This window comes from Osmia bicornis, chromosome 16 (assembly GCF_907164935.1).
Source record: "Osmia bicornis bicornis chromosome 16, iOsmBic2.1, whole genome shotgun sequence".
NCBI lineage: Eukaryota > Metazoa > Arthropoda > Insecta > Hymenoptera > Megachilidae > Osmia > Osmia bicornis.
The window spans coordinates 4,120,508-4,135,531 of NC_060231.1; the positions used below are offsets into that span (position 1 = coordinate 4,120,508).

Consider the following 15,024-nt stretch of genomic DNA (forward strand, 5'->3'; position numbering starts at 1 on the left):
TGCTGATCGATACCAGAGGCCCCTACGGTCACGTATCCCACCCTATTTCTACCTCTGTTACTCGGCCACATTTTCTCCTCTCTCTTTCGTATATCCTGAAGGAAAAAAAGGGCAATCCACTCGTCCAAGCTTTATGCTCGAGGAGGGTACGTAAAATCAAAAGAACGTCAATGAAATACGAGCGAGAATCTAATATAAGAAGCAATATCGGAAGTGACACTTTCACGAATATATTTCCTCATTCTCCTTCGCTTCCGGCTGCTCCTCCCCTTCGAACAATAATTTTCTTAGGAGGGATTGGAATTTCCTTTGCTGATACTGCAATGGTCAAATGTCTTTTTTTATTTAGTTAGAGGATGGAGGTATTTTTGGTAATAAATTTAATAGGTTGGTACATAAACACTAAAATCTCCCAAATTGCCCAAAAGACCCTAGAAAGATCCTAACCTAAAACTTCCTGCCATCTTAAATAAGACACAAAGAGAATGCCCCATCCACAAAAGTGTACATAGAGAAATCCAGAGCACTCGGTTGCTGCCATAAGTCAAACAGACACCATAGCCAAGTAGAGGAGAAGCTTTAGCTCGATAGAAAATAAAAAATCGTGGCACGCGACAGAAGGTGGATACAAAGTGGCTCGGTGTTAAACACCGAACCACAAAGTCCACTTATTCTACCTGAATGCACCCCCTCGATCCTTTCTATTGCATTAAGCGAGGCAAACGATCAGCTTTACCTGCAGGCGGACCACCTTTTTCTTTCCAAAGGGTGCACCGTCACGAGCTGACCATAAATAACACGTTATCTCTAGATCCGATAGAGACTAATTTATTTACGAATCGGTGCTGCTATGGGGCGGCCCGTAGATACATCACGGGGGGGGGGGGGGGGTTCACGCGTGAGTCACGTGCCATCTGCCATATTCTACCCACTCTATCATACTAAACAATAATTTGTTCCTTATCTTTGATGATTTTCTTTCGTTCTAAAGACCCCTTCAATTATCTCTGATACGTGATGGCCAAATTAAATGGTGGGGTAATTTGATTTAAAATTATAAAAATTCCAAATTTTCAAATTGTGGAATTTTATACCCTATAATGCAGGCCACCCAAGACATGGTATTTTATTTGTCTACACTATAGGTAGTAGTATTTTCTCTAATAAGCACGATCAAGAGATAGAAAGGGGTGGCAGTGAAGCTTGCGAGGACTTCAAAGCCCATCGAGTGTCGCTAACTAAACTTTGAACGAGGGAAGGTGGGGGTGAAGTTGAGTTTGCCATTTCCAATCCGAGTCCATTTCGTGATTAAGTGTAAACTTGTGAAGTTGCCCCATAGGACGTAGGCAAACATAACAAGCGTACACGTGGGCCTTGCTTCCTTTTCACAGACAGCAATGTCCATTTACCAATCAGCATCGCTGCTAAATGTATTTTTGTCATTTCATACGCCACTGCCATATATACAGACTGCATTTTCAAAGGAAACAATATTTCCAATATTCCTTGAAACCAATTTTAATTTTCCAAAAATTTATTTGGATTGATTAAATAATTTATTTTTACTTTTATAAATAATTATATCATACTGTTTTGTCTTTCGTATGGTGTTTGTGAAATTTACTTTTTTTCTAGAAAATTTCGTTAAAATACGAGTCTTAGAATGATGAAGAGTCTTTCACCTTTAATCTCGTGGTTTAACCCTGTCACATGTCCTTTAGTCAGTTCTATTCTTCAATAGAAGGTAGATCTACGTTGGTTAGAAGCTATGAATCGTCTTAAAGCGTAGATCTACGGCCTCAGGACATAACCTGTTAAAGTGTTAACAGATACCATAAAATATTTCCGAAAAATGTTGATCCTCTTTGGTCTCATCTTTCAAAGGCATTCTATCAGAGGGGAGGAAAAGAAGGAGTGTAGTTTAAACGATCCAAATAAACTATCAAAAACGGGTGCCTCGTATCCGAGCCGATATCGGGTTCCTAATGGAGCGAGGCAACCTCTGCGCCATAAAAATGTACGCAGGGATAATTGAAGGGAAGGCGAAGGCTCTCTCTATTATTCAGTAGCTTCCTCTATCTTCCCTCGTGCCATTGCAGTCGTTCTAGCTGTTCTCTCTTAATTGCTTGCCAAATTACTTTTTTTTGCTATGATTAAGTCATAGGGACCCTAGACATATGAGCTGGCCGCTCTTACTTCACTAGAAATTATAAAAACATAAATATTTATGCTGCAATAATAATATTTTTGTTATGGAATTATTAAATTAAATAGTTGGCACTTCTAGGGAACCCTAGTAGATCTAGTGAACCCTAGTAGATCTAGAGAACCCTAGTAAATCTAGTGAACCCTAGTAGATCTAGGGAACCCTAGAAAAAATCCTAGTTAAGCCAATGGAGGAATTTGTGTAACTATGAAACGTCCTTGGCATTTAATTAAAAATAACTATCATCCTTAGTAAAGTTAATAGGCCTTCATAGTTTCATTGAAAAAAAAAATTTTATTTTTATTGAATATAAAAAATCTTTGTTGTCAACAGACTATAAATAAAGTATGTATGCTTGTCATGAAATTTTCCAAGCTATTGTAATGATTCTGACATTTTATACGAAAATAGAGGTAGAAGGAACTCCATCGATGTTGAACGTGGAAATAAATTCGAAAGGGGTGCGAAGCATGCTTTCGTAGGGGTCAAGTTCTCGGTCGTCTCATTAGAAACGCGAACACAATCCCCTACCGACTCGTTCTCCAATTACTGTTGTTCGCTCGTTTCTGGTTCCTGGTTCAGAGCAGGTTCAGGAGGCACGCAATGGCGTAGCTAAACTAAAATCAATCGAACCTTATTTAACCCCACGTTACATAAACTTTGTTTTATTTTAAAAAGAAATACACTATGAAACAATAAAGAAAAATATTTTTTTCTAAATCAAAGCAGCATAAAAAATATTTTGTATTAGGTAATATTACTCACACTGTCTCCAAATATATATTTTCAATTTGCAAACATCAATATTTTATAAAAAGGAAGATAATTACTATATTTATTTAAAAATTTTCAGATTTGAAAATTAGATATTAATTGTTTCAGTATTCGTCTATGAATAGTATCGTTACGCCATTGTGTCATGGCTGAAGAAAAAAGATCTATCGGCTCTTTTAGCGCGTGAATAAAGGAATTTCCACGCGGCGTTCACGCAAAATCCATAATTGCTTCGCACGGTTGCACATCGCCGACTGTTTGCCAATTTGTTCGGTTTCCCGGTGTTTGCGTTCCACTGAAAACACCGACCCTCCCTTTGCTTCAGGGATCTCGTCGCCCATTGGAAACACGGCTCAAATAATACATCCTTCCTAACAACTTGTTTGTCCTTTGTAGAAACTTAGAACATTGTTGAGAATTATAGGTTAGGATAACCTAACCTCAAAGAGGAATCGACTAAACTTTGGAAGAAACGTTATTTTTGATCTGTGTGGATATTTTTAAGATCAAGGAAGGTGTTTTAAATTACTTTTGTACCTTCATCAGCGCCGATGAAGCATATTATTCATCTTGAAATGGAGTTTTCACGTTCCCCCTCCACAGCTTGCAAATCAACTTTGATCGTCATTCCGTAGCAGAAATTGCAGCCAGCAAAGACCCTGTCTCCTCGTCCAAAACACCGAAGAAAACTTGTTTTGCCCTTCGAGTTGGACTGTCGCTTCGTTTTCTTCCTCCGAGAGGAACCTTATTAAAGAGCGTGCTAGAAATGCCCCTTAGGGAACGACACAATTATGCGAGAGACCTAAGCCGATTAACTTTTAAGAAAAAAAAAAACTAAAGGCACTGGAAGGATCATTGTTCTTCTTTACATTTTTCATTTATTTTTTATGCATAAAGTTCCCACAGGTAATCACTTCACGTGAACAGGGTGAATGATGGGTCGAGGGACAGCCACACGGGGTTGTAAGAATTTTATTCCAAAGAAAACTTTTTATTCTTCAAGTTTATGAAGAAAGATAGAGTCATTATTTTTCATAACAATAAAAAATTGCTAATGGCAATTATTTTTGGAATTGACCGAGTGGCAAAATGTCCTGATAAATCGACAGAAACCGGAACGTCTGAATGGGTGTCGATCAAGCAGCCTCGTTTGTCCGATTCGATAATAATCAATCGGATGTGCCTTTCATTCGAACGCATTGAATTCGAAATAATTACCCTTCCCTCTCCGCTCGCTGTTTCTCCCTAACCTTCTCGCGCTGTTGCGTAAACGTGATCACACATGACCCAAGCTACAACCAGGCTACTTGTTAATTGCGAAAACAAGCTGTATCATCCATCCGTTGGAAAACTCGATAAAGGACAGCCGCGCGTCAATTAACTGACACGTTGTGTCTTGGTAATTGACAGTGAACCGAGTAATAAATTCAAGGATCTAATTTGATTACGAAATTTTCGTTGACATTGAGTATAGGTGAGGAGTATGAGGCCATTTCTGCAAAACAACTCATTTCTTTAGGAATTTTTAGCACTTGGCAAACATGGGAAATTTTGGCACTGAAAAAATCTAGGGAATTTATGGCAGTTGAAAAATCTGGGGAATTTTTGGTATTTGAGAAATATGGGGAATTTTACCCAAAATTCTAGTAGTTCTATTTTACTATGCAGCTACTGAAAAATAAGGAAAAATGTAGAATCAAAAAATGCTACAAGCAGTGGCATTTAAAAGGGAAAAAAGGGAGGAAAAAATAATTATGAAGAGGCAAAGGGAGGAAAGGGAGACACGGTTGAGAGGTGGTACAGGGGATATAAAGGAAGCCTAAGGGGGTTGTTCCTGGCCTGACAGCGGTAAGGGGGGGTGTTGGGTGTTACTAATTGGAGGGGTGACGAGGGGGAAACCTTGTTATCTCTTAATTGCTACGATTCTCCCCACTGTTTTGCATCGATAAGAAAAAGCAGCCACTCCTCCTCTGGACTTTAGCTTCGTCTGTACCTGACAGTACAGATCAATCGATGGAAATTGCTGATCATCTGTAAATTTTCATGATCCTTTCTTCTTTTGGCCCTTTGAAATATAACAACGTGAAAATTATTAAGTTCTTTCGTATCAAATGATGTTCATCACGAAAAGCACGCAATATACACATCCGTTCCATATTCGCAATAAACGTTTGGCAGTATATCCTCCGAGGATTCTCTGTATTTCCTCTGAGCGGAAATTTTACGTACGCTCAATTTCCTTGCACTTCCCTTCTCTCCGCCCTACCGTGAACCTGTTCGGATAATATGTATCTTCCATCACGAGTGGCACCTCGCGATCCCTCGTTGCCTCGGAATTCCCTCTGGACCTCTATTCTATGCAAACAGGCCAGCCAACCGGAACCGTAGAGGAAAATCGACACTGGGAGATCGGGAGATTTCAACGAGACACAATGGCACTGACGATAAAGGCGCCATGCTGGAATAATTGAAGCGTTGCCATTTTACAATACTTGCGTCATCGAATCGTGTCAGAGTTTCTTTGTTTCGAACTCGGCCTAAGAAATCCAGGCTTTGCGATCGAACATTTCAAATCCACGCAATCGCGTGCCTCGATAAGCTGTTTCGGATCGAAAAGTCGGACTGAAAGTTTCGGGGGTGGATTGGGGGGGTTGCCGGCGTGCAAAGGTCGTTAGCAGAGTTACGAGCGGTGCATAGCAATGAGCCTTGAAAAGGGGGTAGAGAAACCTCCTGGGAATGTAGACACCCGTTACATGGAAGCTCGTACGAGAGGAACGGGCTACCCTGCAACAACGAAGGGCTGCTTTCGGGACAAAACTGACTCACAGCAAGCAGGATAATCGAACTCGTTACGTGTATTCTCTGGATTCGTTTCGTGCGTCGAATAGGTTATACGCCTATTTTTCCGCCTCGCCTGGATTTACGCCTAAACGATCCAAATCTAAACTGCCTACGGGCTTTCCATCACGATTTAAAGATGCTTTATTCCTCTGAGTCCCTTTTCCTTTTACGTTAGTCATTTTGAATTTTCGTCGATAAAGTTTCAATAGGGCACCATTTCGTGGAACTCTACCGAACAGCCGAGTAATCCAACTACAAATTTATCCAATTAAACCTGGCGTGGAACGAAATGAAAACAAGGCTTTCGAGTGTGCTCTATGGCTCGTTACGTGTTCCAGTGATTACCGCATGTCAACGCGTAGAAAGCGTGTCACTGGCCACCGGCGGTTGTCACATAAATCACAGCCATGTCGTTTCCTCGTTGAGCCCAGTGTCCATGCATCGCATATCTTGCTAAAATCATGGGTCATGTGATTAAAACATTTACAGTCTTTTCGTGGTTATAACTGTAAAAGATGCAGTTGAATTTTTTTAGTGGACGCGAAGATGGCGGCCATATTTCGCTACGGGGTTCACGCAACTGAAAGCAAGGAAATCGCGCGCAATTTAAAATGCATAATTAGAATTTTACTAAAAATTCAAAGATTCGAGAAATAAAATAGCATATGTGCATGTGAAATTTCCACATGGTATATGAACTTTATGGATGCACCTAATAAATAAACGAACAGGCGCAGCGGAAATAGAGGGTAGGCCATTACCGAATGGCTGACTCTCCCAGCTGTTTTCTCTCGGTTCCACTTGCCGGAAGCATCGAACGCGACGAACAAGGAAGGGTCGAGTTGTGTTCAGAGAGTTGGTCTTGTTAGGTTGGCAAAAGGGGATTCTGTTCAACCAAGCGTACTGGCCTTAAGGGCTCTCGCTCCCATAGACACGCTTCGTTTCTCAATTGATTCTTTATTTTACAATTGCCGTGACATCGTAAAGGCCAACGAACACTGTGCTGCAAAGTCCCTGGTGCACCCCTGAACTCGTTAGGCCTCTAGTACTTGATCGATCGTTTGCCTTTGCCTCTCGTCGATCTGACTGACAGTCTCATCCAGCCTCATCTTATTTCGTACTTTGTTGTTCCTCAGGAACAGCTTTGTTAATTTGAAGTGGAACTTCTTCAGAGTCCTCCCTATAGAACCAGTGACTACAGATGTAGAAGACTGGACATGCCTTTGTTTTCCAGGGATAATCTCGTAATTATCGATTGAAGTCTAAATAATTATTCGTTTTTTCACAGAACGAAGACAGACTACCGAGTCTTCCGGTTCCGGATCTGGAGACAACGATGCAGAAGTACCTGACCCAGGTTGAAGTGATAGCTCCCGATCATTTGGAGAAGAACAGAATTTTGGTCAGGGCTTTCCTTTCGGGACCTGGCCCAAAACTTCAACAACGTCTTCTGGAACGCAAACAGAAGGTGGCCAACTGGGTGAGTCTACCTTTACCTTTGGCTTAAGCATTCATAAATTGTTCCAAGTTTTTCTCCAAGGAATATTTTCAAAACTTTTCATAATTGTGAAGACAGACGACACCAGCCATTTGGATTGAAAAAGTCTCCAAATGGCGGAAGGCAGCAGAGTGGAGGGTTATGTAAGCTGTCTCGTTAAATATTCAGAACGTAAAAGGCTCGCGGGAATGAAATACGCGAGTTGTTCAGTAGCCAATGATAACGAGGAAAACTTTCTTTGCTAAACTGTGAAACACCATTTTTCGTTCCAAAACTTTTTCTCTCGTAAGAATATCTCAAACGTTTCACTATCGCTGTCCTTGTCTCGCTAGCTCGAGAGCTTCCTAGTTTCGCCGCGCGAGGCCCCAACGGCCGGTTAAGTTTTGGGCCCTAACTCCCATCTATCTTTGATGTATTTCCTTCAACAAAATTTTTGTTACTTTCTAATCTTAAATATTCACGGAATAAGAGCCTGAAATATCAAATAGGAAAAGACGAAAGAGGGGTTAGTACGCGTTCTTTTTCTAAGTAAGTGGCACAACAGCATTTTCGTTTCAAGCCACGTTGCCTCCGGAGAATTTACTTCCAACAGCATCAACCAACACGGAATATCCGTCGGTTTCTCCGTGACTTTTGCGATCGTCCCATTCCGTTTCGACGCTCCCATGGGATTCCCGGCTCGATGCATGCCCCGCCGTAAGCCTACGGCCTCCCTATGGCCATCCGGTTCCGAGCTCCCGTGGCACATAAATAAATAAATAAATGGATTTACGAGGGCTCGCGCACCGACTCCTCTCGTAACGGTTCGCTGAAACGGAAGGGGAGGAAAAGATGGTCCTTGCGCACTTGAACATTCTGAAACAATGCAAATATTGCGACAAAAAAGGAGGGTGTTGAGAGATGAAGGGTTGACACAAGTCTTACATCAAACAATATTTCTTCCTTTGTTTAAAATTCATCTGCTTTAAATAAAAAATTTCTTGTCTTTGTGTAAGATGATTCGAGGAACCTTTTGATATCACATTTTTAAAAGAAATCAAGAAAATACATGGCCAGGACGATCATTCATAGGGGAGAAGAAAAGATGATGGTGATAATCGATGAATAGAGTTCTCGATTTGCCGGTACACATCCGGAAATACATTTTCGTTTCTCGTCTTGAATGGTTGGGGTAAAGTTTAGCCCCTGCGAAGCGTGGCAAAAGCAATTTTCTCAACAGAGACCGAGTGTACTGCGAATTGCCACTCGTTCCATCTTCCATCCTCCATTTTCGACTTTGTCTGATCGATGATTACGTCGAATCTAAAGCGCATAACCTACAAATATATTTTTGTCTCAAAAGTAACATAGAAGATCTTATAATTAATTAACTGGGTCATATAGGACACCGTTGTACTGTTTTTGTCAAAATAGGTTATGTCACTTTAGATAAGCAAAAAGTTGCAGAACTTGAAATCAATTCCGTTGTTAATCGAGGCTGCTGGTAATAGAGAAAGTCCGTGAGATATGGCTAATTCGTGACCCTTGTAATTCGAATTGAATTTGCCGGCGGAGAGGTAGGAATGGACAGACGGGCTGAGGGGGTTGGAAGGCGGTTTGCGGATGAATAATGGAAGTTTCAATGAAATTTTCCAGTTCGCCGCGGGGCACCGTAATATTAGCTTACCGCCACCACGGTTCCAACAACTGCAGCCCCATGGACGGGACCCATGAACCGCGCGCCCGGGGTTGTCCACCCCATGCTACGATTTTATAGAGACGAGCTTCTCGCCTCGGAGGACGCAGAGAGTCGATTGTCGAGCTGAAAAAGCGTGGGGCTAGCTACGAAATCGGACAAAGGATGATGAAGAAAATAAATTTTAGATTGAAGGGGTGGAAATGCAGGGAGGGCTGTTTATTAAAATCCTTTGGATTCCATGATAGAACGTTGCTGTTTGATCATAAATTGCTATATCGTCAACGATGTGGATTGTCTGGTAAAGAAAGCTGCGAACTGGCAATCTGAGAATTAGATCGTAGAACAGAGAAGCTGAAGAATACCACAGAAAGTTTCCCCAAAATCCAAGGAAAGCGGTTGATCCTATAACGACACGGGAACAGTTTACTGGAAGCGAGGAACTCGTAGCCGGTGCTTGAAGAGAAAAGGGTGTCCGTGAAAAACTCCACGTTGGGAATCAGCAGCAAATACACGTAACTTTTCTTATGAATCCCTACGGACACCATGGGAGGGTGAGAAGCAACGAGAAACTAGCTGATCGAACTTTTTCCCCAACGAACGTTTTTCTGGTATATCGTTGAGTAGATATATCGTTGAGGAGACAGGAAACCTAACTACTCGTCTTGATAATCAGGAATTACTATGCATTACGCTTAAAATAAGAGCTAAGTCAGCTAGATTGATGATTTCTGGGTCAGAATTAGGTCTAGGTTAGGTTAGGCATCATGAGACGAGGCGCCACCTAGTGTAAGAATTCCTCTGGGCCTGAATTAAGTTTAGGTTAGGTTGGGCATCATGAGACGAGGCGCCACCTAGTGTAAGAATTCCTCTGGGCCTGAATTAAATTTAGGTTAGGTTGCACGTCATTTTGTAATGTGCCATCTAGCGTAAAGATTTCTGGGCCTGAAGTAAGTTTAGGTTAGGTTACGCGCCACTACTCTATTCCCCTTTCAGTAACTATGTACTGCACGTAATAATAAATCAAATAGTTTTGAATATTGGGACCAGTGGTGGGATCTCCTACCCCTATATCGCCTTCACCCCTACGGAAACCTGGCATACACCAGTCTACTCATTCCCCTTCTTGACCAGAGGAGAGAAAACTTGTATTTGGCACGAGAAGTAATAGGACGGCTTCTTTTCCTTCAGCTTTTGGATCTTTATCGTGCTGAAGAAACGCTCGCATGACATAGGGTGTAAGTGTACGTCGATGCAAGAAGCGATAAAGTCGAAGCTTCGAGCAAATCGATAGCCTTCTAGGAAGGCTCGTGCTCGACTCTTTTTTTCTCGGCCACTTTCAGGATCTTTTTTAAGGCGGGAGAAAAGGTAAAAAGAAGGTGGGAGATTGCAGGGGTGCCTTTGTCGGAGGGATGCGCTCTTCTTTGCTTCCCTTTACTACTTCATTAGATAGAGGTTATTCGAACACCTCGGAATCTTTTCGAAGGTGGATTTAAAATTTTCTATGTTGGGCTTAAAAGCTTCTGTGGTTTGTACTGGTGGAGATTTTTAAGGTTCTCTTAACCCTGATATTCCTGGGTCTATATGACCCCACCTAATGTACAATGTTTTTAACACGGTAGTATTTGTAGCTGTGAAATGGTATGAAACATTAATTCTAATCCCATCACAAATATTTATGCTTGAAAGTTTGTTAAGTAATGATTGCTTAATGCTCGAGTCATCGAGTAAGCAATCAAATGGAATTATGGGAAGCTCCTCTTTGAGCAATACTTCGTCTTTGATCTCGAAAGCAACGTATTTTCGCCGAGAGCCTCTTTTGCGGTGCGATCCGAGGAGCAAATAATGCTCTCCGAAGGGTGAAAAGAAGGGTGAACAAGAACACGTTCTGTAAACGTATACATAATAGATAATAGAGATCCGTAAAACTTTTTGCCACTTTCCTTGCAGAGTTTCACTCCTTTGCGAAATGACCTTGAAGAAAAATTCTCTTACACCAACGTATGCGCGACTTAAAACAGTGTAACTTTGTCCTTTGAAGATTTTTCATACAATAATTAATAACAGAGATATTTCAGAATTTCTATTTAACGATGTTGTTTGAAACAACATACATATACCTTCATATCTCCGCAACCGGTGCATCTATAATAAAACTGATTACATCAAATTATTCGTCCTTTAAGGCCCCTTAAATTTCATTTGAAGCATTTTTTTATACGATCAATGGTTTCAAAGATATTTTACATTTTATATGTTCCAAGAACAAATTCATTATTTAGAAATTATTTAATGATGGTCCCAATATCAGTTTGAATTTGGGGACCTCATGCGAAGGAATTAAGAAACCCCAAGAGTGAAAGATCAGGGATAACACGAACCTTTGAAATGACCTAATCTTAGACACGCGATCCAACGATGTATATCCTTTCAACAGTGAAATTCAAAGATGCAAATTATAGTGGAAGATGGCCCTGGGCGAAACACGTACGGATAACTACTTATGGGTGTATCGCAACGAAACCCATGACGAGATAATCTTATGAAACCAAATAGAAAATTTTCCGCTTAACTTTCTACTCGAACCAACCTATATTTTTGCCTATAATAAAATGCTCCTTTTTCTTGCTTTCCTCTTTCACGACACGAGGAATAGGAATTCACAAAATATTTATATTCGTCATAAATTTGGGCCAAGCTACGCCGCCAACGAAACCCAAGATATTTATCGATGTCAGTAGAAAAGTTTCGTCTGCGCACAAAAGCAGTCGGTAATCTTGGCAATTTAAATGTTTGTCCCTGGTACGGATACGGTGGATCGGGTGTCGTTAGGCTTAGGGAAGCGGTAGTAATCCCTTGTTGAAACAGCGTTAAGCCCTTACGGATTGTCTGTGGGATTGCAACAACGATACGACAGAAACGCCAGGAAGGGCTGACGCACCCTTCTCTACACTTTTCTGTGCGGTGGTTTGTCCAATTCCTATCGCGTTCTTCTCTTCCTCTACTTGTCTGATTCGGCTGGCGATTCCACTCTAACCACCTGTCTTACGGAGGGAACCTAACCTAACCTAAAAGATGGAATAATTGATAAAACACTGTTTTAAGGACAGAAATATTTCTGGTAGGTTCTTTTATGAAAATAAGGAAATAATTTCTAAGCTGATGACTGAACCGACTGGATGGGACCTAGAACCGACTAGACGAAAGCTAGAACCGACTAGACGAAACGAAATACCTTAGTTTCTCAAACTGTGTAGGATCCATTTGAAAATGTCTCGATCCGAAGGAGCCGGAGTACCAAGAATAAGCGAACCCATCAGATAACAGTGAAACGAACAAAGGGAAGGTCGTTTGCGAAATTGTTCAATATGTCCGATAGGTGGTGGGTAAATTGCTTTGGTACGATGAAACGAGGACACGAAGTAAATTTCACCCCTGAGATTCGTGGAACGAAATCAATATCGACAAACAATACACATCATTGTTTTGACACTATTGTTGATTGTAATTGCCCAACATCTTCCAGACTGAGGATCATTAAGAAACGTCGTTCTTTATTAATAGCCTGAAGAGAAAATAGCTGATGAGATTCAGTGTTTCATGATTCATTATCCCATGAATCTTTCGTTCAACTTATCTCGATGAGACATAGATTTGAAGCTTCGTCAATAATGATCAAGTTCCTCTTCGTGGCCTGAATTTTCCTCGGAAACCGTCTGAATGTCGTTTTCCCAATAGCGGATCAGCATATTTGAATAGCCCGCTATCATAGGCAGTTTAAAGTGCTCCTTTTAGAATTTTCTTCTTAACGAAATGTTCAGAAATCTTTCGAAATTGTATTTTAAGAACGTACCTCTTGTCCCAATTCTCAATTGCTGAATTTTTAGAATATTTTCAGCTATTTCATTTTAAAAAAAAATGAAATATTAAGAGATACGTTGTTTCACTTCAAAAGAACGATTTTTCAAATTTCATTTCGATCTTGTTACTGGTCGATGTCGAAACTTCAAGGACGTTTGATGTACGCTCCGAGAAGCCCTCTTCAAGGACGAAAGGGGCTGTCAAGTCATGATAGAATTAAAGGTTAATCCCAGGGGGTGCATGGAGTCTGCGAGGGGTGGATTTCCCTCCCCTTTCCTCTTTAACTCATCTTCTGCATCGATAAAGGGCTTTGTTTTTTTTTTCCTCAAGACTTCAAGATACCATAAATATTTGTGCTCTTAAGTGCCGCTGGAATACAAGAACAGGTTACGTAACAAGAGACACTTCCTTTCATCGTGTTCAGAAGAGAGAAGACTATTAGGATTTGATGTTTCGATTAATTTTTTAAATAAATAACATTTTCACTGAATATTTGTACAAAAATAACCAAAAATATTTTAGGTTATGTTAATATTTCTAGGTTACACATAGTGTTTCTTTGTTACAACTGATGATCAGCCATTTTGTATTAAGAATATCGATGAAACAATTATACAGTAATTTTCTATGGCATGCCATAAGTGCAGCTCTGTGTTGTTTTTATAGTGACATGCAGCTGATATGCAACGGCCTGAAATAGAACCAAACAACTGAGATCATCAGCAATATATATGAATAAATATTTGACGCAAATCTTCCAGTGAAATTGCTGCAATCTCGTGAATACATACTCGTATTCTGTTGAAATCTCCGTGGAGAGACAACAACGAATTCCCTGACCGGAAAACAACTAGAACGTTTCCGGGATTTATCTAAAATTACCATGTCAGCTTAACAATCCGAAGCTTACTGCTTTCAGCAAATATCAAGTCTGACTATGGAGTTCTCTAGACCGTATAAATTCTCGACAGGGATGTGGTATCTTTTTAATTATCCTCACGCAACCCTTTTTCTGCTTTGAAGCGTGGGTCATTCTAGGTTAAATAAAAGATAAAAATATAACCATCTTTTTTTTCATTTGATTTGTGACAATCTGGAAGTTAAAACCATACTTCAAAGGGAAAAAAAAAAACGTTAAATGTAATATGCAACAACCTGAATGTGATGTGCAACAACGCATCAAAGGCAGTGACATTTCGGGTAATGGTTGTGTAAAACTTAAAACCATATCTCAAAGTAAAAAGGAAAGGCATAAGAATTATTAAATGTGATTTGCAACAACATAAATGTGACATGCAACAACACACCAAAAGTATGAATATTCCAAACTATGGTAATCTAAAATACGAAACCATATTTCAAAGTAAGAAGGAAGGGTATCAGAATTATTAAATATGATTTGCAACAACATCAATGTGACATTCAACAACACACCAAAAGCATTAATATTCCAAACTATGGTAATCTAAAATACGAAACCATATTTCAAAGTAAGAAGGAATGGCATCAGAATTATTAAATATGATTTGCAACAACATAAATGTGACATGCAACAACAGACCAAAACCATTAATATTCCAAACCATGGCAATTTAAAGCATGAAACCATATTTCAAAGCAAAAAACAGATGTATAAGGATCATAAACGATGATATACAACAACATAAATGTGATATACAACTTCACCGATGGACCAAACAACACTGATCCATACGAATCTATGAAATATTTACACAAATGGTACTAAAGATACGGTATTGGAAAATGTACGTCCCTCGAGAATGGTCAATCAATGATGGACCACTGGATTCATACAGTAAACAACACTAAAACATCGGACAGGATTAATCGTCAGGGAATAAGGGGTATACTCTGTCGATATCGGTAGAGAATTCGTAGATGTAGAAATTTTGTCACGGGGTGAATGCATCGAACAAGGTGTAAGCAGGGAAAGTGTTCTGGCGAGAGGTGGGTAGAGTGCGCAGAATCCAGGGTAACGATTGCAGGAGCAGCCAGAGGCAGCCATCGTACCCACAGGTAAGACGAGACCGGCTGATCTGGGTCACCACGACCTCGTCCCAAAGGCCAAACTTCCTAGAGGTTACGACCTCCTTAAATAATCGCTCGATTCTCATCGATCGATACGATGACAGAGACACTTTTATCCCA

The 15,024-nt window shown here is 40.4% G+C and overlaps 1 protein-coding gene across 1 annotated transcript in view; it reads left to right on the forward strand.

The window, feature by feature from the left end:
* Window positions 1–15,024, forward strand: part of LOC114879061 (vesicular acetylcholine transporter) — a 48,615-nt gene that overhangs the window by 17,911 nt on the left and 15,680 nt on the right. Inside the window, exon 4 of the mRNA XM_029193567.2 lies at window positions 7,110–7,301. Within this exon, the coding sequence (XP_029049400.1) occupies window positions 7,158–7,301 (144 nt within the window). The 5' untranslated portion in view covers window positions 7,110–7,157. The remainder of the gene's footprint in view (window positions 1–7,109; window positions 7,302–15,024) is intronic.